We start from the raw sequence: 25,140 nt of genomic DNA on the forward strand, positions 1-25,140 counted from the left end.
AGCTTGATGATAATCCTTGCTTTATTTTCCTTCTTGTTATATGAATTGAGCTCAGGCCTGGCTATTACTATGGTTCTTATGCAAAGTCACTTATCTGTTCTTCTTCTTGCAGATGCTCTTTCGTTGCTGGCCAGTTATTTCTTCTTTCTTCTTTCTTTAATCTTCTTCCTACTATACTCTCTTTAAAGAACTCAAAAAGATAAGACTAACTCCCTAATCCGCTCCTTGATCTTCAGCAAGCTTAATCTGTAATGTATCCTAATATGAATGTCTTTGTTTACTTATTGACACTTTGTTTGTACTAACTGCATTAAAAACAAAGAATAATTATTATCCCTCACTCTAAAATCACAGAAATCAAGGAACATTCATTCAATTGTTTATATCCCTTACTAAAGTGACATTAATACATGGAGTCACTTGTAAATTACTTTAACTAAACCAATACAAACTTCCTTAAATTGTAAAGAAAATCATTTCATTCGCACTTCTCAAACATCTATCAAACATTCCTAGCTGTTCTGTTATCCATCTCTTCTTTCCTATACTTATTAGGCCTTAATTGAAGATATTGAATATGGAGGCAATGAAGACGCATCAGGCAGGTTTCATGGCAGGCAGGAAAAGAGGGGGAAAAAGGCTGAGCAGTCCCAAGGGTCCTCTTTTTATTGTACATTCATACAAAGGCAGATGATGTGTCATCACATGATTGGCTCCTTTCCACATAGCAACAGACGTGACTCTACACTATTGGCTTGGCTCAGGGGGTGTGTACGGATCATTTCATTGGCTGCTGAATTCTATACCTCCTGTCTTTGTCCTGCCCCTGACTAGGGGCAACTAGCTTTTCTTTCAGGCAATCAGGGTTAATTATAAGCTAGAGAAATACATTACAGTCAGGTATCCTCTCCTAGGCAGAGAGGCTTAAGCACAAGTGATGCTTCATTCAGCGCAAAGGTCAGGGAGAAGGGAAGCCAGTGTCAAACCCCGAAATGGCTTGCTGGCAAAGCTTATAATTCCCACAGAAGAGAACTCAATCAGCAGTTCCTCTCCATTCAAGGGCTGACTCCTAACTGCCTTTCTCTATAAACTGTCACTTGCTATTATTGCAAGGCTATCCCTGCTTTTGATGATGTCATTTCATTAAATAGTTCTGGGAGCTAATTATTTCTCCCTTTTAATATTGTCTGATGGTTCCTTTTTTAATTTTTACTACATACTGATGTTCTTAATCATTTTTAGGTAGCTTTGTTGACTCTTAAAACATCACTGATTTTAAATTCAGTCTCTGTGCTTTTACCAGTACTAATGCTCTTACCCTGGCCCCTTTACTCGTATCCAAGGAAGCTGATGACACGTGTCCCTAGATACAGCCTCTCCTACAAGCTTGATTATAGGGCTTAACCCAAAACTGATGATGATGTATCTGAACATACTATGTTTACTAGGGGTGGCAGACTATACCAATAGCTCTTTTTAGAAAGGTTTTTCCTTTTTATTTCCATGAAACATTTCCTTACTTTTAAAAATTTGTCTCTCTATTAATTAATTTTCCTTTATTCATCATTACCTTTTAGTATGTACTTAGGTGTTGATTAAAATTTATATATTTTTTATTCAAATTCTGTTGGTCTTAGAATACTTATTTTTATTTTCCTGTACTCCTTATATTCTTCTTTAAAGGTCTCTGCTAATAATTTACTTCCTTGTTCAACCCCTGTGCCTAAAAACAATTGTTCAAAATAGAATAATTAAAATACTTTTCAGAGAATGTTTGCCAGCTTTGTACAGGTTATCAACCTTCCCTAACCTGGATGTTAATCTTATTTTAGCTTAACATGGGCTAATTTTCCTTATTTTTTACTAAATTGGTGGCCCCCCCTTCAGAAATGGTGAGAGGTTCATGACATCATCAGTAACTGTCACTGTACCATGTCTGCAGTGTTTACCTCTCCCTTCTAAGTTTTGCCTGTTCCTGAGTGTCAGCACAGCTTAAAAAAAAAACAAACCTCTACAGCAGTCCCCAGAGACTGTTTCCTCAGTGGCAGTGACCACAGCAGGGAAAGTTTCTTCCATTCTCTTCTTCTCTGAAGTAGGTAAGAGCAAAACACTCCGGCAACAGCAGTTTTTCACTCTCTCTCAGCACTTCAGCCTCCTCTGCTCTCCGCAATGGCAATGATGTTTCCTGTTCAAAGCAGTCTCCTGGGATAAGAAAGTTAACCCATTCACTGCACCCTCTGGGTCTCCTGTGGCTTCTGTAATCATGGCAGTCTTCCTCCCCCTTGTGATGGGGATGTACAGTACAGAACAGCATTTCCTGCTTTTCCTCAGAACGTGGTTCCTTTATTTCTTTCCTGTTAAAACTCAGTCTGCTTCAACAGTGAGTAAACTACTCACAACTCTTTTCAGTGTTTTGTGTAAATCTGGGTAGAGTAGTAATTCAGGCTGATTTTTCATCTTCCCAGTTGCTTATACTCTCTCTGTTGTTTATTTGTTTGTTTCAATCACAGCAATCAGGCTTTCATTATCTCAGCAGTTCTCTAGCTTCAGCCTTCAACCCCTGGCAGTCCTTTGCAGCACCAGCAGAGTGTCGTCTTCAGCCCCTGTCCTGTTGCTGTCACTGCCCCTGGCTCTTTCATAACAGCTGCACTTTATACTGACTTTCAGAATCAGGCAAGACTTTATTTTAACATTTATGTAAAGGGTACCCCCTTTACACCAGCATTAATGACTTTGGTTTGTATAGTAGTAAGCAGGAGACCTGACTCCCTCCCTTCATGACACAAGCAGATATGGAGAAATAGGGAGTTAGGTCACACCATCGCTGGAGCACTGTCTAACATTGGAGGCAGAAGTCATACTTCTCCCATGTGAGACTATTCCTGCTTGAAACTTGGGGCCTTGGAGGCCTCATTCATGGATCTCTGCTGCATGGTCCTTTATACAGGACTATTAACATCCATTCAATGGAAAAACTGCACTCTTGAGTGCAGAGAAATAATCGACCAAAATACCACAGAAGAGCATGAATAAATATAATGTGAAAATCGAATGTTCTTTGTAACCATGTGGATATTGGGCCCAGCGCAGCACTGGTTATCTCCTGACAAAAGGCGGTAAATAGTACTGAATGAAGGTTATGGTTTATAGATTCCCTAATGATGGCTCTGCTGACTGTACCCACACCTGACCAATGCCCAAAGGCTGAGAATTGACATTTCATCAGTTTTCATGCTATACCCTGGTGCATGTGAGATGGATCCAATCTGGGAGAGATTTGTGGAGATCTACTGAGAAGAACACAGAATGTGTAATACCTGATAAATATTCAGCAGCTATTCAGATGAGCCAGTTAGAAAGATAAACATATCTGACTAACTTGGCTAGGATATTCAGTAGTATTGCTGTGCCGCTGGATATACCCAGCTAGCAGTTCTAAAGTTAGCTGGATCTAGCTAACTTAGCCAGATAAGGCTGAATATCTACACTTATCTGGCTAAGTTTGCTCAATAAGTAGCTCTGCCCAGGTATGCCTCTGTCTAACTCCGCCACCTACCCTGATAAAAAGTTATTTAAATAAATGCCAGCCGCCGAACATGGAAAATGTTAAATGTCTCCACTTAGCCAGATAATTCTGAACTTATCCAGCTAAATGGCACTGAATATCAGCCTCTTAGTTTTTGATATAGTATTTATTTACACCTTCTTATATTCCACTGATTCCAATAATTGTTCAGTGCCGATTAAAATATATTACATCCATAATTAAAACAAACAAAACAGTACATAAATTATCCAACAAAATGCAAATAAATTATGAAGATATAGATTCTGCAGCATTCTTGTTGACCTCCTCTCACTACCTCTCCTGTCTCTCTCCTCTGGAGATTCTCTCTCTAGAACAGAAAGCAAGTAAGCAGTGTTTTTCGTAGCTAGAAGGATGAATTAGCCTTTATACCATCTGGCAGCACTGAATGGAATCATCTTTCCAAGCATGTGTGGGAGTTCCCATGTGGGTTTTGCCTTGTGATCCTCCTCGATGTATGTCTGTATGTAGTTGAATCTTCAAGGGACTGGGCGGGTATTCCATGACAACTTCATCCTGCTATCTATGGAAAACACCATTTACGGTAAGCAAACTTGCTTTTTCTGTTGATAAGCATTATGAATTAGCCATTACATATGGAGAGTCCCAAGTTGAGGATTGCACTGGAGAGTTTACTGAAAAGGCAACCCAGATTCCACCTAGGAGAGCAGACTACTGCGAGAACAGATTAAGCAAAACTGCCTGTCCAAATTTGCCAGGCCTTGAGAGGTTGTCCAGACATTAATGGGATGTAAAGGTATGAACTGATAACAAGTTTGCAACTTTGCAGATATCTTCAAGAGGCACTTTCGTAGAGTATTGGAAGATGTCATAGCTCTCACCTGATGAGCTTTGACAGAGTTTCTGACCTGTAAACTTGCTAAGATGTAGCAGTGCTGAATGCATTCTGCTATCCATTTGGACATTGTACCTTTGGTGGGTGACTGGCACGCCTAGTCTGTTAGGGTCATATGACTTGAACAACTGAGAAGATGACAATGTGACTGAGTTTGTTTTTTGTAATAATCCAAGGCTTTTTTGCAGTCCAAGGTATGAAGGGTTATTTCTCCTTCATGGGCATCAGCTCTTAGAAGATAAGTAAGATGATGGATTGATTGATTTGAAAAGCTGAGGCAACCCTTTTTTCCGAAACTTCTGATGAGTACAGAGCACCACCCTGTTGTGGAAGAACTGCTTGTACGATGCACAGTGAATGAGCTTGGAGTTTGCTGACTTTTCCAGCTGATGTAATGGTTACCAGGAACAGTACTCTCCATGTCAAGAATTTAAGGGAAGATGACGTCAACAGTTCGAAAGGAGGCTTTGAGTTGAAAAAAGACAACATTCAAATCTCATGGAACCAGCAGTCTTTGCACTGGAGGTTTCATATGCTATGGCTTTCTCATGAATTTAGATACGAGTGAATGAGTAGAAATTGGTTTACTTTCCACTAGAATATGGTATGCTGCATGGGCTCTGAGATGTACATGAACTTAAGATGTGGCAATATCCGAATCAGGCAGAGTAATTACCTTAGCAAATGCTTAGGTTCACAAGAGAATGGCTCTAAAGTGTTTTGTGAGCACCGCCTGGAATATCTGTTCTAATTGAAGGCATAATTTAGTCTAGTTGATGGCTTCCTGAGCACGAATAGTATGTCTACTATTTCTCTGGGTAAATTGAGATTCACAATTATCAAGAGCTCAAAATCCAAGCCATTAGATTGGGAAGACTGGGATGATAAAGCTTCCCTTCAACTTGAGTTCACAATGCAGGATCTATTCCCAGATGTATAGGAGGACTGCTGGAAAGTTAACTAGAGATGCACACCATATTTGTTTTGGCCAAGCTGGAGCTATGAGGATCTGATAAGTGTAATTTGATAGATGCCTCTGCATCATTCTGGTGATCAACGGTATCTGCGGAAAATCGTACAATAGGCTTGTTCCCAGTTGAGTAGAAAACCATACTGAGCTAGCCTGAGATTGCTGGTTAGAACTGAGCAAAATTGATTTTGTTTCCTGTTTTGTTCTGAGGTGAAGAGATCCAGAGATGGCAGACCCCATGTCAAATGTCTGTCTGCTACTGATTTCTGTAGCGATCACCCATGAAGACTAAAAACTCTGCTGAGGTGGTCTGTCAGTGTGTTGGAGATCCCTGGCATATAAATGGCTTGCAATACAGTTCAATTCTTGGCTGCCCAATCCCATGTCCTCAGTGCTTCTTGTTGACATACAATATTGTGACTTGGTTGTTAGTTTGAATTAGGATGCATTTTCCCTGAAGAAGATGCACATACCCTGAGAGAATATATCTTAATGCTCTTAACTTTAGTAAGTTGATCTGACAGACTTTCCTTGAGACCAAGTGCCCTGGATTCAAAAGGATCCTGTGTGAGCCCCCCATCCTTTGGTGGAGGCATCAATTGCTAGTGTTACTTGATAGGGGACATCAATGAGCCCCCTCTGAGTGCTCCCTCATGACCCATATTACAGTCCATGGTAGTTGTTAGCTGATCCCATTGAAGGTAATGGATATGGAGGTGGGAGAGCGAGACCACATGGATGGCTGCTGTCATGGGTCCTAAGACCTTCAATAGTACTTTGGCTGTTAAGCATGGAGAGTAGAGTAGCTTGTGGATGAGTTTGCGCATGACGTTGGCCCTTTCTGAAGGGCGGAATATTTTCTCCAGTAGGGAGTCTATCCATCCCCTAATAAACTTGAACTTCTGAGTGGGAACTATATTTGATTTCTCGAAATTGACTAAGGAGCCCAATTGTTGAAAAAGGCAAATCTGCAGCACCTCACTACCTCTTCTCTCTTCTCTCTCTCTCTCCACCCCTCCACCCCTCCTCGTGCACTTCGCTCGTCAGATAAGTCACTCATTTCTGTGCCCTTCTCCTCTACTGCCAATTCCCGACTCCGTACCTTCCACCTGGATGGCCATTTGCTTGAATTATTCTTCCTGAACTGGTGTGTCATGCTCCTTCTTTTGCCATGTTTAAATCCCATCTAAAGACCCACCTGTTTGAAACCACTTCTAAATCTTATGCCTGATTGTCTGCTTTTAGTCGTTAACTTTCTTTTCTTTTCTTTTTAACCATTTTCTTGCTCTATGTAAAACCCTATCTCTTTTCCTATATGTTTGTCTTATTAGATTGTATGCTCTACTGAATAGGGACTGTCTATTTGTGCCTTTGTACAGCACTGCCTATGTCGTTAAGCACTATAGAGATGTTAAGTGGTGGTGGTGGTAGTAGTAGTAATAATAGTCTCATGCAGGAACAGAATACTTTCTCTTGCAAACTTGCTGTGACTAGCCAGTTGTCCAGATACAGGAAAATTTGTATTCAGTGATGCAGATGCTGCTACCACGTGAGACATTTGTAAAGACTCTTTGAGTTCTAAATAAGCCAAATGAGAGTACCTTCTACTGGCTTACAGAAGAATCCATCTGAAAGCAAAGGCAGCACCAATGAGCAGGGTAGATGGGAATGTGAACATATGCATCCCGTAGGTCCAGGCATCCTTCTGTATGTAAGGGAGAATTGTGCCGAGGGAGTTCATTTTGAATTTCTCTCTTGAGTAGATATGTAATTGTCTCAAGTCCAGAGTGGACCTCAATTCTCCTGACTTTATGGGAATGAAGAAACATTGGGAGTAGAAGCTCTGTACAGGGATTGGCTTTATTGCTCAATGATGAGGAAGTGATTGGAATTCTAGGTAAAGCTGCAGCAGAAGAGAAGAATCTGGCCTGAGAGGTACACGATGCGGATGGAAGCTTGGTGAAATGCAGTTGCTAATCAGACTGCACGGTTTTGAGGATCCAGAGGTCCTTGGTTATCTGACACCATATTTCTAAGAGAGGCTGGATTCTTACCTGTTCCCAACTGGAATGGAGGGTCAAAAATTGGGCCCAGGTTTGGGATGAGCTTGCTGCGTGGTTTTCGGTTGATGATGTTTCCGCTGTCGAAGTCTGGCCGAAGTGGCTGATGACACTGGGCTGGAAGAGACAGCAGATAGTACTTGCTGAAAAGATCAGTAGGGATGCTTGTATGAGTAGAAGAAACGTCTTGAAGTACAGAGCTGTTCGAGTGGCATCAAGAGAGATTGCACTGCTGCGTTCTGATCTTTACTCTGAGCGACTGTTTCTCTGAGATTCTCACCAAACAGTTTGTCACCTAAACAATGTAAGTTAGCCAACTTCTCGTGGATATCTTCATGTATGCTGCTTACTCTAAACTAGACTATACATTGAGGCCTGATTGAGGCTGAGGAGATACATGAAACTGAGTCAAATGATTCATACCCAGATCTGAGAAGGTAAAGGATTCCATCTGCATCCAGAAGTGGTTGGGAGATAAGTCCTGCCTTCCATATGCTGTAGGAAAGGCTTTAGCATCTGGATGCAGTCGTGAATGTTTTGCACATATAAAATTGGTGGATAATGATGTAAGCAGAAAGCAAGGACTTCGAATAACGTTCTTGCTGAAATTGTCAAGAAGTCTATGATCTTTCCCTGGAGATGAGTTTTAGTGAATTCTGATCTTTTTTTATTTTATTCATAGCAGACTTGTCCACTACAGACTGGTATGGTAGTTGGATGATGCTGAATCCCAGAGACTTCCAAATTCTGTATTTAAGGTTGTTTCCTCACCATGGGAATTCCAGAAATAGGAGTTTCCCACATCTTCATTTGCTATATATTGAGGATGCTGAAAACTTGGAAGGCGGTCAGGATGTCCAGTATTTGAAGTAGACTGAGTAATTCCAAGTGGGGGGGTCTTTTGTCTTTAAGGACATAGATGCCAGTTGTTGTTTCCATCTATTTCAAAAACTGAGTATATGGGGTGAGGTGTTGTCAAGAGAGTCCAGAATTAGGTCAGAAGGTATACCTATAGCGTTGTCTTCTGAATGTATTGGCAGAGCTCACTTATCCAGGACTCCAATGATAAACAAGGTGAACCAGGAGGTTCTTCTGGCTGCCCCTATGTGGATACACCTCCAACCGACTGCACTCTGCTGCTAGAGAGTGCTATGATCATGAACCCTGAATGATGATGTGTTTATACTAATAGGTGCAATTGGGACTCTGATCTGAGGAAGCGTCACAGTAATGGTGGAGACGGGGGTTGGATCGTTCCTTATCTCTTTTTAGGAGAAGCAAAATAATTTCCCGTCATACCTGCATTCTGGTCTAGTGATTGATATGTCCACTGATATGGTGTGGATGGTGGAATGCCCTCTTTGGATAGTAGGAGAGGTTCCTGCATCTGAATAGGCTGTTTATTAGAAGTGAGCAGAACTATGGAACATACCAGATCCAGTATTTCCAAGTGAACACCTTCTGATAGTATTCTTGAGTGAGGATTCTTGTTATGGAGGGGCAGAAGTGACACGATCTCTTCCGCTGCTGATCTAGGATGGGCTGCTTTAAAGAGTTGTTGATAGAGCAGCCTGATGGATTGGGTGATGTAATTAATGTGTCAATAGCTTTAATGGAGTGTAACACATGGATACTTTAGAAGAACATGACTTTGTTCTGTAGTAAGTCACGTCAAGGAAGCCAGTCAAAAAGAGGATGTCTCAATGCAAGGATCGATAGTGTTAGGATCACGCTGTGTGTTCTTGCACTGTGCATTCTCAGTTCATACATTGGAGGACCAGATGCACCGTGCAATTAGTGTGTGGAGGCTTGAAGATGCACCAGTGAAGTGCAGGGTGCAGATATGGTGGGCTTTGGTGCATCATGAATTCAGAGCATTGGCGTGTGGATGGAGTGCTTTGATGGTCTGTGTGTAGTGTGCCGATGCACCTTCTGCCGCTGGCGCCAGTGATGACTGCTTCGATGGTGGCAATGCACCGTACTTTGAGTGCTTGTGTTCCTGCGATGCAGGATCTAATGACTCTAATAACTGCTGCCACTTCTTCTTTGATACAGGGCAGGGACATTTCTCCATCCCATGGCTTTGGCCTGAGCTGATTTGGGAATCTTTGAGAAGCTTCTGCTCCACTCTGTTCCTGGTGAGGTAGACTGCACTGCAGGAAGAGGATCTTCTGCAACTCTTAAGAGGTTTATGCAGCTCCTTGCTTCAAATTACCCTGGAACGTTGGAAGTGCAGGGACATCCGTACACAGGCATAGCAATTTTCCTGGTTATGATCTGGCCCATGGCACTGATAGCAGAGCTCATGGCCATCGAGGAGGGACATTACCTTGCCACAGATGTAATTTTTAAAACTGCTCACCATTGGTTTTTATTTCTGGCCTGATATGTAAGAACATAAGAACATAAGAAGTTGAGGAGGCAAGGCCTCTGGAAAAAGTGTTTGTTTTATTTTTTTAAAGTACCACTGAAAAGTGCTGTTCTGGGTACTGTAGAGCAGAGGTCTCCAACCCTGTCCTGGGGGCCCACCAACCAGTTGGGTTTTCAGGATAGCCACAATGAATATGCATGAGAGAAAATTTGCATGTCATGGAGGCAGTGCATGTAAATTTTCTGTCATGCATATTCATTGTGGCTATTCTGAAAACCCAACTGGTTGGTGGGCCCCCAGGACAGGGTTGAGGACCACTGCTGTAGAGGCAGCAAGACAACTCTAAAAGAATATACTGAGGCAGAAACTGCAAATTTTAAAGATAAGAGAAAAAGTATGAGGAGAGACTGAGTGCACATTTGTGCTTGGACAAAGAATGACTGAGGAGGCTCATGAGGCAATGCCTGCATGGCAAAAAGCTCTGCTAGCTTGGAGAGACAAATCTGTTCGATGTAGCTGGATGATGTCCCCCACAGAATCCTGGCTAATTTAGCCTGCTTACTGAGAGAAAGCACAGTACTCCTGATGAGGTCTCACCAATGATTTATAGATTTGTCTTCTGGTTATACTTCTCTCTCTGTCACCTGGCACTCCTGACTCTTGCTCACTCCCTTGTTATAATGTTTGGCCAGCATAAGGTCATTTGTGATGACCCTGGGATCCCTCTGCTTTATGGAATAATAGAATCTCGCTGTCCCTCCCCTATCGTGTGCTGCTTCTCTGAGCATTGCCGCTCTGCATTTTCCTGTGAAAGTGAGAAATATATCTCACTCCTCTCTTTTTCTTATCCCTAGAAACAGGTCATCACAGGGTAAATCCTGATGTATTACTGAGGATTAAACAGGTGGAAGAGCCATATGTCTGGGATCCCCAGGAGTCAGGAGAGAGAGAAGTTACTCACTCATACACAGGTGAGTAGTAGTAAATACTGTACAGAGTATGTACAGGATGATTTGGAGAGAGATCCTGAGAAACTCTTCTGCAGTTTTAGTTCTCTTTACTGAGGAGCAGAAGATGTAGTAATTGTTTTATTACTTTATTGAAGTGAGGCAGCACAGCCATACATGGATATCTGAGTGGCCCTGCTTTGTGTAACACCCCGGGGGTCACAGATACAAATGGGACCAGTGAGCTGCTGAGAGATCATTCACCTTCGGTTCCTGGTTGCAGCAGATCAGTTTATCGTTCATTATCTCATGCCTCTCCCTTGCATTTCTGTAGCTGAAATGCAGGACTCTATACTTTTTTGCACTTAATATTGTTAATTTTTCTGCCCAATCTGGGTTGAACTCCAAATAAATTTGGATGTTAGCTGTAGAAATAAGACACATCAATCCCGCTGCTTTTATTATCTTTCCCAATGACTGCAAATAAATATCTTATTTTTTTATTTGTTTTTATATACTGGTGTTCGATTTGCATATCACATCGGTTTACATATAACTTAAAAAGTGCAGGAAGTCAAGCATTTCCTTTTGTTTGGTACAGAGAACATTGGAAACTCTAACGTGAGGAGTAACAGTAACATGATTAAAAACTATGGTGGTAATAGTAATAAACAGTTAAATGACATTTGTGATCGTAATAAACAATATAGTAGCAATAGTAATAAACAATAAATAGCATTTGTAATCGTAATAAACAGTAAGTAACATTTGATGTATATATAACATGGGAAACATGTTATATATACATAAAAGGTGAGTCTGAGACAGTGTTAGTATGTTATAATATTAGGTGTTGGGGAGAAACATCATGGGTAATGACCTGATAGATATAGCATAAAGGCTATAGAGTGGATAGACATTTAATTATGGTGTGTTGGGTGTGGTTGGTGTTTTCCTTGCCTGTTGGGTTAGGTCTTGGTTTGGGGTTCGTTCGTGTTTGTTGTTGGGAAGGCTTTGCGGAATAGCCATGTCTTGAGATTTTTCTTGAACGATTGGGAGGATGGCTCTGTTCTGTTAGTTCTGTGGGGAGTTTGTTCCATAGGGTGGGGTTGGCAATAGATAGTGTTCATTCCCTTGTTGATATTCATTGAGTGGCTTTTGGGGACGGTGTTTGTAGAAAGTCAGAGTTTGAGGAGCGCATATTCCAAGTGGGAGTATGTAGATGAATGGGGGTGGTAAGCCAGTTGGTTTTGTCATTATGCAGAATTTTGTGAATTATGGTTAGTCTTGTACTGTATTCTCTGAGGGATGGGTAGCCAATGTAGGTCTTTAAGGATGGGTGTGATGTGGTCTGATCTTGAGCTGTTGAGAGCTCTGGCCACTGCGTTTTGGAGTAGTTGGATAGGTTTAAGGGTGGAGGCTGGGAGACCTAGTAGTAGGGCATTGCAGTAGTCAAGTTTAGAAAAGAGGAGAGATACAAAAATCTTGTGGGTATAGAAGTGGTTTTAGTCTTTTTAGGATTTGGAGTTTGTGGAATCCGTCTTTTAGCAGGTGGTTGATGTGTTTTTTGAAGTTTAATTGGTTGTCTAGGGTGACACCAAGGCTCCTTACTGTGAGGAGTGTTTGGTCTGTGGCTGAGTCAGTGGATGGGGGTGGGGAGCATTTGTTGGATATGTATAGGATTTCTGTTTTGGTGTGGTTGAGAGTGAGGGATAGTTGTGAGAGGAGTAGTTTTATTGAGGTTAGGTGAAAGTTCCATAGTTTGAGTGTGCGCAATGGAGTGTTTGGAAGTAAAATTTGCACATCGTCGGCGTAAATATAGTGGAGCAGTCCTGTTTCATTTAGGAGTTTGCACAGTGGGGTCACGTAGATGTTGAACAATGTGGAGGATAGGGATGAGCCTTGTGGTACTCCGTGGGGGAGGGGGATTTGTTTGTCACTGAATTTGACCTTGTATGACCTGTTGGACAGATAGGATTTAACTAAGACCATAAGAATTTGCCATAATGGATCAGATCAAAGGTCCATCAAGCCCAGTATCCTGTTACCAATAGTGGCCAATCCATGTCACAAGTGCCTGGCAGGATCCCAAAAGGTTGGTAGATTCCATGCTGCTTATCTCAGGGATTTTCCCAAGCAGAGCAGTAATATCCTCTTCAGTACCCAATTGATTTCATAATTCGATCAATTTAGTAAGATGAGCTCTTCATGTTTATCACAGGTTTTCTTATAGTTACTGTTTATTATTCTCCACTTATAATTCCCCCTTAAATATTTTGTGTACTTTTAGTCATGAGATAATGATTTCTTTTTTTATTCTGTTTTGCTTTGATAATGTGTTTCTTTTTTCTCATGCGATTTCTGGAAAGCAAAGTTTTTTACTTTGTATTATAAAAAATGCTTTACAAATAAAGAGAAAAAAAAAGAATCCATCAAAATCAATTATTTGTGCCTTAATTCACTTGTCTTTAAACATATGATACTAATACCATATTAGCACAAAGATTCATCCCACTCTTTTCACTTATCTTTTAAGGACTGGAAACGCCAAAGTTATAATCAATGTTCCCAATATAGCCGCGTTTCAAAACTGTATATTCCTCAATATTCCTCAGGGGTAATTGCTTTTCCTGTACATACCCAGATCAGTCCAGACCAGTGGGGTTATGCACTCCCACCAGCAGATGGAGTCAGAGAGCAAAGCATCAAGGCACTGGTATCCCACGTGTGCCACCTGCAGTTCATCAGTATTTCTCTGACTGTAGCAGGTGGTGGTCGTATATACCTGCAGCTCTGTGTGAGACAGATTTTTCTTGTTCCATGAGGTGCTAGGTTCAGTGTCTGGGCCATCCCTCAGGTAGAGCCAGGGTTTGGTTACCCCTGGCGGTGCTAGCCCGTGTCGTTCCGGGTTCCCTGATAGCCAGGGGACTGTCTCCCTCCGTGACCCGAAGGCTCCCCCTCAGTGTCTGCAGTACAGGGAAGTAGCCTCTTTTGGTATTTTTTTCTATTATTCTTAGCTGTGGCTTTATTTTTTTCTTTTACTAGAAGTTTTTTGTGTAAAAAAAAAAAAAAAAAAAAAAAAAAAAGCCAAAACAAAAACAGCTCCAAGTTCCCTGTTCACTGTGGCTCCCAGGATAAATCAGTCTACTCGGTGGTGCAGAGCCAGGCAGACCCCTGAAGAGGAGGGGAGAGGGTTTCAGCCCTGGTAAGAACCTCCAAGGACGTTTTTAGGTTCCCTGCTTCTTTTTTACCGCAGTGGCCATTTTGTTTTTTCGTTTTAGACCTCCCATGTGGCTCCCCAGACCCAGCCGCCGAGCCTGATGCAGGTCAGGCTCGGCGGCTGGGACTGATGGAAGGAGCTCAACCCCCACTACGCACCTTGTGGAGAAGGTCTCCCAGGATGACCCTCCCCCGCTGTCCCCAAGTGCGTGGATTCCGAGACCGGATGAACCGAGAGAAACAGACACTGATTCTAGCAATGATGAAACTGGACCGTGGGGATTTTCACCGGAATTTGTGCTACTCATGCATGAATCATTTCTGACTCGGAAGCTTGCAAAGCACAGAACCCAGGATGGAAGCGTGGGAGTTCCCAAGCATCACCATCTGTGAATTGACGGTTGTTCGTCCCGGGCAGCTTTGTCTTGGGAGGATCTAGCGGGTGCAGTCGACCAGCAGGGGAACGACTCCACTCCGCCCCCGAGGGACACCGCTGCAGATCAGGGTAAGATCCCTCCAGATGTAGATACGGGCGATGACTATCAGGATCCAGTAGAACCTAGTGCGGAGGGGAATGACCCCTGCGTAGTCCAGCTGTTTAAGAGGGAGGAATTGCGCCTCCTTATTCCCCAAGTGCTTGAGGAATTGGGAGTGAGAACCTCGCTGGAAGATTCTGACAGTGAGGGAGTGAATACAGTCCTGGACAGTCTCTGGGGTCCCATCCCGAAGAAGATTCAAAAGCTCATCAGCCAGGAGTGGCCATCCCAAGAGGCGGGGCTTAAGGTCAGCCAGGCGAGAAAAAACTCTACCCGCTAATGGAGGAACATTTAGAACGCCTTAGGGTACCTAAAGTGGACATGGAGATGACCAAGAAGACAACCATTCCAGTGGCAGGAGCGGCTGCTCTCAGATGTGCAGGACCGCAAGCTGAAGCTGCATCTAAAGCGGGTGTTCGAGGTCTCCTCTTGGGATAAGAAGCTTGGAATCTATCTACCCTTTTGGATCCTGCCAAGTATTTGTGACCTGGCTTGGCTACTGTAGGAAACAGGATGCGGGGCTTGAAGGACCTTTGGTCCGACCCAGTGTGGCAAGCCTTACATTCTTATGTCCAATCCAACTCTTCATTCAAGCCTTGCGGAGCGTATGCGTTTAACATAAAGATCCAAAACTGCTCTTGAAAATGTAGGTGTGCTGATTGATCTTCACCTCCAGGTGGAGATCGCATTGTATGTTCTTATTTCAATTAAACCAATGATGTGAACCTGTCAGTGGGACATGGAGTTTATGGAAGGTGCGACTTTTGTGCCAGTGCTGAAGTGGAAACAGATTGGGTGGATCCAATGTCGGGATATCAAGTGAAAAGAAGGGGGTCTGCCATACTGTTCTTCCAATTATGTTGTCTATGTATTGATTTGAAAATGTCTGAAGTTGTATATAGGCAGAACATTGAGATTAGTAGAATACTGGTCCTAGGTAAACAAAGTTTCTTTGAGTGTGCCCATTATTCAGCATTGCATCAATTGTCAACACGCTTGAGCAATTCAGATGGACAATACTTGAGCAGATGATTTATTCACCTAGAGATGGAGATAGATCTGTGCGCCTAAATTTTCAAGAGCAGTTTTGGATCTTTAGGTTAAACGTTTGCACTCCATACGACTTGAATGAAGAGCTGGTTTGGACATCTTTATGTTGATTGATGTGTTGTCCTGTGCATGCTCTTGTTCTGCATCATTACATACACTGAGATTGGTCGAGTAATACAGGAGTCCACCATCTATTTCCCATCTTTTCAATCTGTTTGGTCTGTTTGTTTGAATTCATTTTGTTACCTGATTCCAGAGTACATGTTACATTACAGCCACTACATGAGTTGATCAGCAAGAAGTGAAGTTAATACGCTGTTCAAATTCATAAGAATTTTAGCCATAAAAATGCAGATCGTCTGCTGAAGCACCTTGATAAAGAGGACAAGCAGTTACTGCTAAGGAAGATAGAGGTTTGAAATGCGGCCATGTCAGGGACATTGATTACAATTTTCGTGTTTCCAGTTTGCAGTCCTTAAAAGATAAGCGAAAAGAGTGGGATGAATCTTTGTGTTAATAAGGTATCAGCATCATATGTTTAAAGACAAGTGAATTAAGGCAGGTATAATTGATCTTGATGGATTCTTAAGTTTCAAAATGTAAACATTTTTAAAGGCAATTTTTACTTTCAAAAGAAAAACTAAGGGTGGGATGGTGGCATTGCTGATTATAATTATGGCATTGTAGCTATAGTTGTACTTGGGCCACATATGAAACAGCCACCTGCATCTATAAAAATGTATTTGTTGTGCATGTTGTGGGATAATATAGCGGTGCATTCAGTTGCATTATTGGGAACTTTGAGGTTTAAGGGTCAAATTGATTACATTCTCGGTGCAGAGATTATTTGATTGCGATTTTGTTTTATATCCAGCAGATATTGAGGCCATACAAGAAGAGAAGAGGAAGGAGAATCGAGATGAATGTTCTGCAATACTACAGCTAAAATCAAGACAATCAAGAAATATTTGTGAGAATCTTTCCCAGAGGACTGAGGGTGGAGACACTAGCCAAAGTCAGCTGAATTTAGAGAAGCAGCAGCGAGACCACACAGGAGACTCACCGGATGGAGTCACTGCATGTGAGAGAAGTGACAGGGAGCTGACAGACATTCCTGAGCACCAGAGACATCCAGGAACAGTGTGGAAAATGTTGCAAACAGAAGTTAATCCTGAAATTGCACCAGAGAATCCACAGAAACATGAGAGAAGCTTTAATTGTGCTGCAGATGAGGAATCTTACAATTGTAAGTTTTCTTTAATAAAGTATCAGAAAATGCAGACAGAAAACATTTTCTTGTTCTGAGAGTGGGGAAAATGTCATTCAAAAGCAAGATCTAATAGTAAACCAAAAGATCAATGAAACAGAACTTATATGTGAACTGACACAAGTATTAATTATGACAGTGGGATGGATTGGAATAGGATATAATAAGAATGCTGCCATTCACGTTCTTTATTGGTTTATTTTGAATGACTGAGGAGTAAATAAGAATATGTCCATGGAAATCAGGGATGATGTTAATGATCTGGGTGGGTTAGTAGTTGCTTGATTGCATATATATGGAGGCATTTGAAATGCATGTCATGGTTGATGCCATTTTAATGTTACTGAGAACTGTAGATAAATACAAATGAAATCCAGGCAAACAAGGAAATGTGCAGGGAAGTGTTTGGTGTGTGTGTGTGTCTTCAATATTAAATTAGCTCTGGGGATGCCTGAAATTCTTTTTGTGCCCTTGGAATGGCGAGGGAATGAGAGATGTTCTTTGCATAAGCAGCTTCGTGTATGAATGTTGGGTATTTCCCCTAATGAAGCCAAAGGGTGAAAAGAAGGCCTTTGTTGGCAGTGTGGGGGAGCCTGTTAAATTAGCAGCTTTACTAGGGCGTTTGGGAGAATGTCAAATTAGTGGTTTCACCAATGCCTTGTTTGTTTTTAGTAAGCTGGTGAGCTTCACACTTTAATGGATGTAATAATATAAAAATATTTTCAGGTGTTTTTTCCAGTTTAATCATATCCGTGTATTCTGGTTTATCTAGACATCTCACGGTTTTGTACGAACAGGCCTTTTCACCTACTTGAATAAAATTTACAAAATAAAAGTTTTCTTTTTTTCTGTAATAGAAAAATAATCACACATCTGGATAAGTAGCGCTTTCGTTTTTAGACTTACCTAGCTGTGTGACTGAGTCGGGTAAGCAGCAATTTAAGGCTAAATGGCCACTTTTGCCTTTTAACCAGATAAATAAAAACGTGTCCAGATAAATGCCACTGCTTGGCTGAATAACTTGGAATTATCTGACTAAGCACAGCGAAGCTTCAACTCTATAGATAAGTCAGAATTTAACCAGATAAGTGGGTGCAGTTGGTATACCTGTATATTTTTACTTCTAATTTTAAAGTGATATGTGAAACACACATATTTTAGAAACGTTTACCCTCTATAAGTCGACTTTTACATGCATAAATTGTGAGATTTTCTAGTTTGAGCGCGACAATGAAATTACCAGTTTTTACAATTAGTCTACCAGTTTGTCCAATTTACCTGCAGATCATCACAACCCTCCTGGCTCTTCAGCTGAATCCCCCCCCCCCCCCCCCAATCCAGTAACTAGTTTCACTTTTAAGACTTTAGGATCACTTACTCCAGATATGGCGTAGGAGAAAATATATGCGAGTAAGTTGCTGTATTTACATGCATAGAATGCATATAAAATAGCTACTTACTGTGTAAATGTTGGGCCTATCCCTTTTTTATACATACAAATTTACTTCTGGCCCCTGATTTACATGTGTATTTTGAGGTTTCTAAAATAGCATATACTTGTATATATGCTATTTTACACATGTAACTGTTACATGCACAACTTTTGAAAATTAACTTTATCTTCACAAGGCATAAGCCAATATACATTTTATTTGGTTTCCTATTTTTATCCAACAGATGGTGAGGTTGAACAAGAAGAGAAGAATCAAGAGGAATGTCCTATAATACTGCAACTAAAATCAAGGCAATCGGGAACAATCTATGAAAATCTTTCCCAGTGTTCTGATGGTAAAGAAACGAGCCAGAGTCAGCAATCAGAAGAGAAGCAGCGAGACTCTGCAGGAGACTCAACGGATCGAGTCACTGCATGTGAGAAAAGTGACCTGGAGCTCACAGACATCCCTGAGCATCAGAGACACCTGAGAGCAGAGAGACTCTTCCGGAATAATAGTTATCACACAATTGCTAACCTCCACCAGAGAGCAAAGACTTCCTTCCAAAGTAATAGTGAATCCATGACTTCGGACCTTCACCAGAAAAGGGCAGAAAGGAAGAAATCCTTTCTGTGTGAAACCTGTGGAAGAAACTTTGATAGAAAATATAATTTATTAGTGCATAAGAGAACCCACACTGGGCAGAGACCCTTTCCATGCTCTCAGTGTGGGAAATGTTTCAAACAGAAGTTAACATTGAAATTACACAAAAGAACCCATATTCTAGGGAAAACTTTCAAGTGTATTGAATGTAAGAAACATTTCTCTTGCAAGGAATCCTTACAATTACATCTAAGGACACACAAAGATAAGAGACCCTTTAATTGTGGGGAATATGACAATTGTAAGTTTTCTTTAATACAGCAACAGAAAATGCAGACAGAAGAGAGAATGTTTTCTTGTTCTGTGAATGGGGCAATTGTAAATCAAAAGCAAGATATGGTGATGAACCAAAAAACTGAGAATGATGAGAAAGTATTTATATGTACCTTGTGTGATAAAAAGTTTATTTTTCTGTCAGAGCTGAAAAGGCACCAAATGACCCACACAGGAGAAAAACCATATACATGCCCTGAATGTGATAAAAGCTTCATTCAGTCTTCTCAATTGAAAACCCACCAGAGGACCCACACAGGAGACAAACCATATACATGCCCTGAATGTGATAAAAGCTTCACTCAGTCTTCTTCCTTGAAAACCCACCAGAGGACCCACACTGGAGACAAACCATATACATGCACTGAATGTGATAAAAGCTTCAATCATAATTCTAACTTGAAAATCCACCAGAGGACCCACACAGGAGACAAACCATATACATGCCCTGAATGTGATAAAAGCTTCACCCAGTCTTCTAACTTGAAAATCCACCAGAGGACCCACACTGGAGACAAACCATATACATGCCCTGAATGTGATAAAAGCTTTACTCATTCTTCTTACTTGAAAATCCACCAGAGGACCCACACAGGAGACAAACCATATACATGCACTGAATGTGATAAAAGCTTCACTCAATCTTCTTACTTGAAAATCCACCAGAGGTCCCACACAGGAGACAAACCATATACATGCCCTGAATGTGCTAAAAGCTTCACTCAGTCTTCTAGCTTGAAAATCCACCAGAGGATCCACACAGGAAACAAACTATATACATGCTCTGAATGTGATAAAAGCTTCGCTCATTTTTATTACTTAAAAATCCACCAGAGGATCCACACAGGAGATAAAACATATACATGCTCTGAATGTGATAAAAGCTTCACTTCATTTTCTTACTTGAAAATTCACCAGAGGACCCACACAGGAGACAAACCATATACATGCCCTGAATGTGATAAAAGCTTCACTCAGTCTTCTAACTTGAAAATCCACCAGAAGATCCACACAGGAGATAAACCGTATACATGCACTGAATGTGATAAAAGCTTCATTAATCCCTCAGATCTGAAAAAGCACCAGAGGACTCAAATACATGTCCTGAATGTGTTTAATGCTTCACTCTGTTTTCTTACTTGAAAATCCACCGGATGACCCACACAGGACACAAAATATTTACGTGCACTGAGTGAGAAAAAAGGTTAATCTCTCATACTAGCTTTTCCAAGCTTTTCTCCAGCCTTATCAGCCTGTCCAAGCCTTGCTTCAACCTTATGAGCCTATCCAAGTTTTGCTTCTGACTCACCATGTTATACAGCCGCAGCAGAGAAACTTTGGCCCCCAGAACCCAAGGGCTCAACCTGTGGGCAAAGGGGGCTGGTCAGGAGCCTTGCCCTTCAGTCTTGCACTACTGCTAGGGTAGTGTTCCCTGAATCCAGCTAGGACCTGAATCATAACACCATAGGGAAAGGATAAAGACCATTAGTGCAGTTAACAGCACTGACGAAAGATAAAACAGAAGAGTTTTGGAAAATGTTTGTATGAAGATCCCATGGAGTATAAGAGAGAAGCAGAATGGTTGGCCAGAATATAGGAGAATATGGAAAAGGTGGACATCAAAACTATGCAATAGCTAGAAGTAACAAAGAGAGCAGGAAGCCAATTTTAAAAAGTCTCAGAATGGGAGAGTCCTGATGAGATGTTCATATCTTGGCTCAAGGAGTTGATATCTCTACACCAAGATCTGGCAAACTGTAAAAATTAATTGATCAGACAACCAGAGTTAATAACTTAATGGTTAATAACAGGAAGAACATTTCACCCCAAGGGAGATGCAAGTAACATCTCCAAAAATGATCACCCAGTAATATGCCTACCTACAATCTACAAACTCCTCATGGCAATGGAAGCAGACAGAATATAGGATCGTACTAGCTTCATAAAATCATGGAAGTAGACCAGAAGGGCAATAGGAGAATGGTACATGGAACCAAGGACCAGATGATGCTGAATAAAGCCATCAAGACAGGTCAAGACCTCCATATAGCATGGATAGACTATAGATAAGATTTTGATAGTATCCCACACTCTTGGAAAATACATTGTCTTGGAATATAAAGAGTGAATCCTGGATTCCCTGTACGTACCAGGATCAGTCCAGACGGTGGATTATGTCCCCAGTCCAGCAGATGGAGTCAGAACAGAAGACTTCTGTGGGAGGTCCTATATTACGTCACCACCCTTGCCTCTATCTTCAGTATCTTTCTGACTCCAGCAGATGCGAGCAGGGGAATCAGTGTTCCCCAGTACTATAGCTTAGAATTCTAGGCTTTTTCTGATCTTCTTGAGGGATCAAGTAAAAAAAACAAACAAACAAAAACAAAAGGAAGGAAGAGGATTAGGTAGTAAGGGGGGTTAATCTCCCGAGATTACTTAGGAGGGCTATTTCTGCCGGGAGGGACTGAATAATCTCCCTCCACCGGGGCTTGCTGACAGGTCTGTTTCTCTCTCCTCTTCCCCTCTCTCTCTTTTTCCCTCGGCTTTATTGATTTTGGGGTAAGTGTGCTGGTTTCCTTTCAGGCTTACCACAGTCAGTGTGTATCTTCGCCGTTGGGACTACGTCTGAGGGTCGGGGTGCACGCTGGTGGTTCCAGTCTCCCTCCCCCCCCCCCCCCCCAACGAGGCGATCGTACCCGACCCGCGGCCCCGCGACGATCCATTCCCCGGGAGGATAGATTCCCCGGCGGCTCTCCGGGTTGGCAGGGGGTTTTCGGTCTCAGAGCTGGGGCTGAGCACGCAAGGATTTTGCCGCGCTCGCCCGCCCCTCCCCCCCTCGTGCTCCGATGCCGTGCTTGGCGGCTTTCGTCTCCTGTGGTCGTCAGGGAGGGAAGCTCTCTCGGGAGGGGCATTGCTCTGGCTGCCTACCCGACGGGGAAGCCAGCCCTTCAGGGGGGGACGCTGCGGGCGGCCCGGACCGCGACTCGAGAAAGCGGCAGGCCCCGTTCCCGCTGAATGCGGGAACGGCGGCCATTTTGATGTCTGACTCCGAAGGTGAGCTTTCTGAGGAGGATTCCCCGAACACAGCAGCGCCGCTTCCAAGAGCACCCTTGGCCGAATCGGAGACTGGACATCGGGCGGGGGAGGCCCCGGGGGTCTCCCCCGGGGGGTTTTCTTCTTTTTCCCCCGAGTTTATTATTTTAATGCATAACGCATTTTTACAGTGCAGGGATGCGCCGCTGGATTTCCCGGGTCCCACTCCTACCAAACTGGCCTGCTTGACCGCGCCGCTGTGGGGGTCTCCCTCTCAGAGCACTGCACAACCGTCCGGGGTCAGTCCTGGGCCCTCCAGGGACCCTCCCGTGCCCCCTAGAGCGCCCCTCAGGAGTCCGGGGGGGGGCCCCTCCGGGGGATCCTACTGGTGATGATCCCACCTTGGCAGCCCAGGTGGAAGGTGATGATCCGAGAGTCCTCCGCATTTTTCAGCCAGAGGAATTGGACGACCTCATTCCCCATATCCTGAGGGAGATGGACATCGCCCCCCCCCCCCCCCCGGAACCAGTCGGACCGGATCCAAAGGTCAGGAAGGGAGACCCGCTGCTAGCGGGTCTTCGGCCCTTGGCCAAAGCTTTTCCCACTCATCCCTCCTTTCTTCAACTTATTTCCCGAGAGTGGGATACCCCTGAGGCGACCCTCAGGGTTAGTAGGGCAATGGAGAAGCTCTATCCCCTGCCACAGGACTTCCTGGAGATCCTCAAGGTGCCTGCCGTGGATTCGGCAGTATCGGCAGTTACAGAGCATACTACTATCCCCGTCACGGGTGGCACGGCCCTGAAGGATATTCAGTACAGAAAGCTGGAAGTTTACCTCAAGAGAGTTTTCGAGGTCTCAGCGTTGGGGATGCGGGCAGCTATTTGTAGCACCCTAGCGCAGAGAGCAGGTCTCCGTTGGGTTCAAAAGCTTCTCACCTCCCAGGATTTGCCGGAGGCGGAAGCCCAACAGGCGGATCGGCTGGAGGCCGTTATGGCCTATGGGGCGGATGCTTTTTATGACCTCCTCAGGGTCCTTGCGTGCTCCATGGTAGCGGCGGTCTCGGCTCGGCGCCTCCTGTGGCTTCGGAACTGGTCGGCGGATGCCTCTTCTAAGACCCGGCTAGGGTCCCTGCCCTTCAAGGGTAAGTTCCTTTTTGGGGAGGATCTGGATCAAATTATCAAGTCTCTCAACGAGAATGCAGTTCATAAGCTCCCGGAGGACCGTCCGCGTGCCTCGAGACCTTTCTCCTCTTCTTCTAGGTATCGGTCCCGGAATCAGCGTAGGACACGGGCCACGCGTCAACAACCCCCTCGGACTCCGTCCTCTCGTTCGAATCGGTCCTTTCGTGGGCACCGTCCCAGTAGGGAGGGACAGGGACGGAGCCTCTCCACTTCTACCTCCATCAAGACTGCCCAATGATGCCAGGCGGACCCACGATCCGGTCCCCAGGCTGGGGGGCCGGATTGCTCTCTTTTACGAAGAGTGGGTCCAAATTACATCGGACCAGTGGGTCTTGGATATTCTAAAGCACGGCTACGCGTTGGATTTAGTCCACACACCCAGAGACAGGTTTCTCTTCTCTCCTTGCAGGTCCCTCCACAAGCAAGAGGCCGGTTGTCACACCCTCGCCCGGCTCCGCGCTTTGGGGAGCGATAGTGCCGTTCCCCGCCTCCGACTTGGGTCGGGGTCATTACTCCATCTATTTCGTGGTACCGAAGAAGGAGGGCACTTTTCGTCCTATCCTGGATCTCAAGACTTGTAAACAAGTTTCTCCGGGTCCCTCGATTTCGCATGGAAACCCTTCGCTCGGTCCTGGTAGCGGTGCATCGGGGGGAATTCCTGGCCTCGTTGGATCTCACGGAGGCCTACCTGCATATCCCTATCCGCAGGGAGCACCAGCGCTACCTCAGGTTCAAGATCCTGGGTCATCACTTTCAGTTCCGAGCCCTGCCTTTTGGTTTGGCCACGGCTCCCCGGGCCTTCACGAAGGTCATGGTAGTGGTGGCAGCGGCATTGCGCCGGGAAGGCATCCTGGTACACCCCTACCTGGACGACTGGCTCATAAGGGCGAAATCCTGGATCCAGGGCCGCCGAGCGGTCAACAGAGTACTTCGGCTGCTCCGGTCACTCGGGTGGATTGTCAACTATGCCAAGAGCCATCTGGTCCCCTCCCACTCCTTGGATTTTCTGGGAGCGCATTTCGACACGAAGGAGGGCATGGTGTTCCTCCGATCGGAACGAGCACAGGCTCTCCGCGACCAGGTCCTGTGTTTCTCGTCTCTGCTGGAACCCACGGCATGGGATTACCTGCAGGTTCTGGGAACCATGGCCTCCACCATCGATCTCGTCCCGTGGGCGTTCGCTCATCTGCGTCCTCTCCAGAAGGCTCTGCTGTCCCGGTGGAAGCCGGCATCGCGGGATTATCAGGCGGTCCTCCCTATACCGAGACCAACTCTAGACAGCCTCCAGTGGTGGCTGGACCCTCAGAACCTGGCTCAGGGGTTCTCCCTGGAGGTTCCGGATTGGATAGTTGTCACCACAGATGCCAGTCTTTCGGGCTGGGGGGCAGTCTGTCAGGAGAGCTCCCTCCAGGGCCGGTGGACAGCGGTTCGGGCACGGTGGCCCATCAACCGGTTGGAGACCAGAGCGGTCCGCCTAGCTTTGAAGGGCTTCCTCCCACGGGTCCGCCACCGGGCGGTTCGGATCCTGTCGGACAATGCGACCACAGTGTCCTACATCAATCATCAGGGGGGCACGAGAAGCCTTCAAGTCTCCTTGGAAGCGGACAAGCTAATGCGATGGGCGGAGCTCCACTTGCTGCGCTTAGCGGCCTCCCACATTGCAGGCATAGACAACGTGCAGGCGGACTTTCTAAG

At 44.1% G+C, this 25,140-nt stretch overlaps 1 protein-coding gene across 5 annotated transcripts in view; it reads left to right on the forward strand.

Moving 5' to 3' along the window:
* LOC115083722 (oocyte zinc finger protein XlCOF6-like) overlaps positions 1-20,394 on the forward strand; it is a 36,947-nt gene extending 16,553 nt beyond the window's left edge. The window contains exons 3-5 of one of the 5 annotated variants that reach the window (XM_029587708.1): positions 10,698-10,814; positions 16,470-16,841; positions 18,540-20,394. In XM_029587708.1, coding sequence (XP_029443568.1) covers positions 10,698-10,814; positions 16,470-16,841; positions 18,540-20,374 — 2,324 coding nt within the window. In that variant the 3' untranslated portion in view covers positions 20,375-20,394. The remainder of the gene's footprint in view (positions 1-10,697; positions 10,815-16,469; positions 16,842-18,539) is intronic. The other 4 variants (XM_029587709.1, XM_029587710.1, XM_029587711.1 and 1 more) reach the window with 4 other exon arrangements.
* The last annotated feature ends 4,746 nt before the right edge of the window (positions 20,395-25,140 follow it).

Source organism: Rhinatrema bivittatum, chromosome 2, assembly GCF_901001135.1.
Source record: "Rhinatrema bivittatum chromosome 2, aRhiBiv1.1, whole genome shotgun sequence".
Taxonomy (NCBI): domain Eukaryota; kingdom Metazoa; phylum Chordata; class Amphibia; order Gymnophiona; family Rhinatrematidae; genus Rhinatrema; species Rhinatrema bivittatum.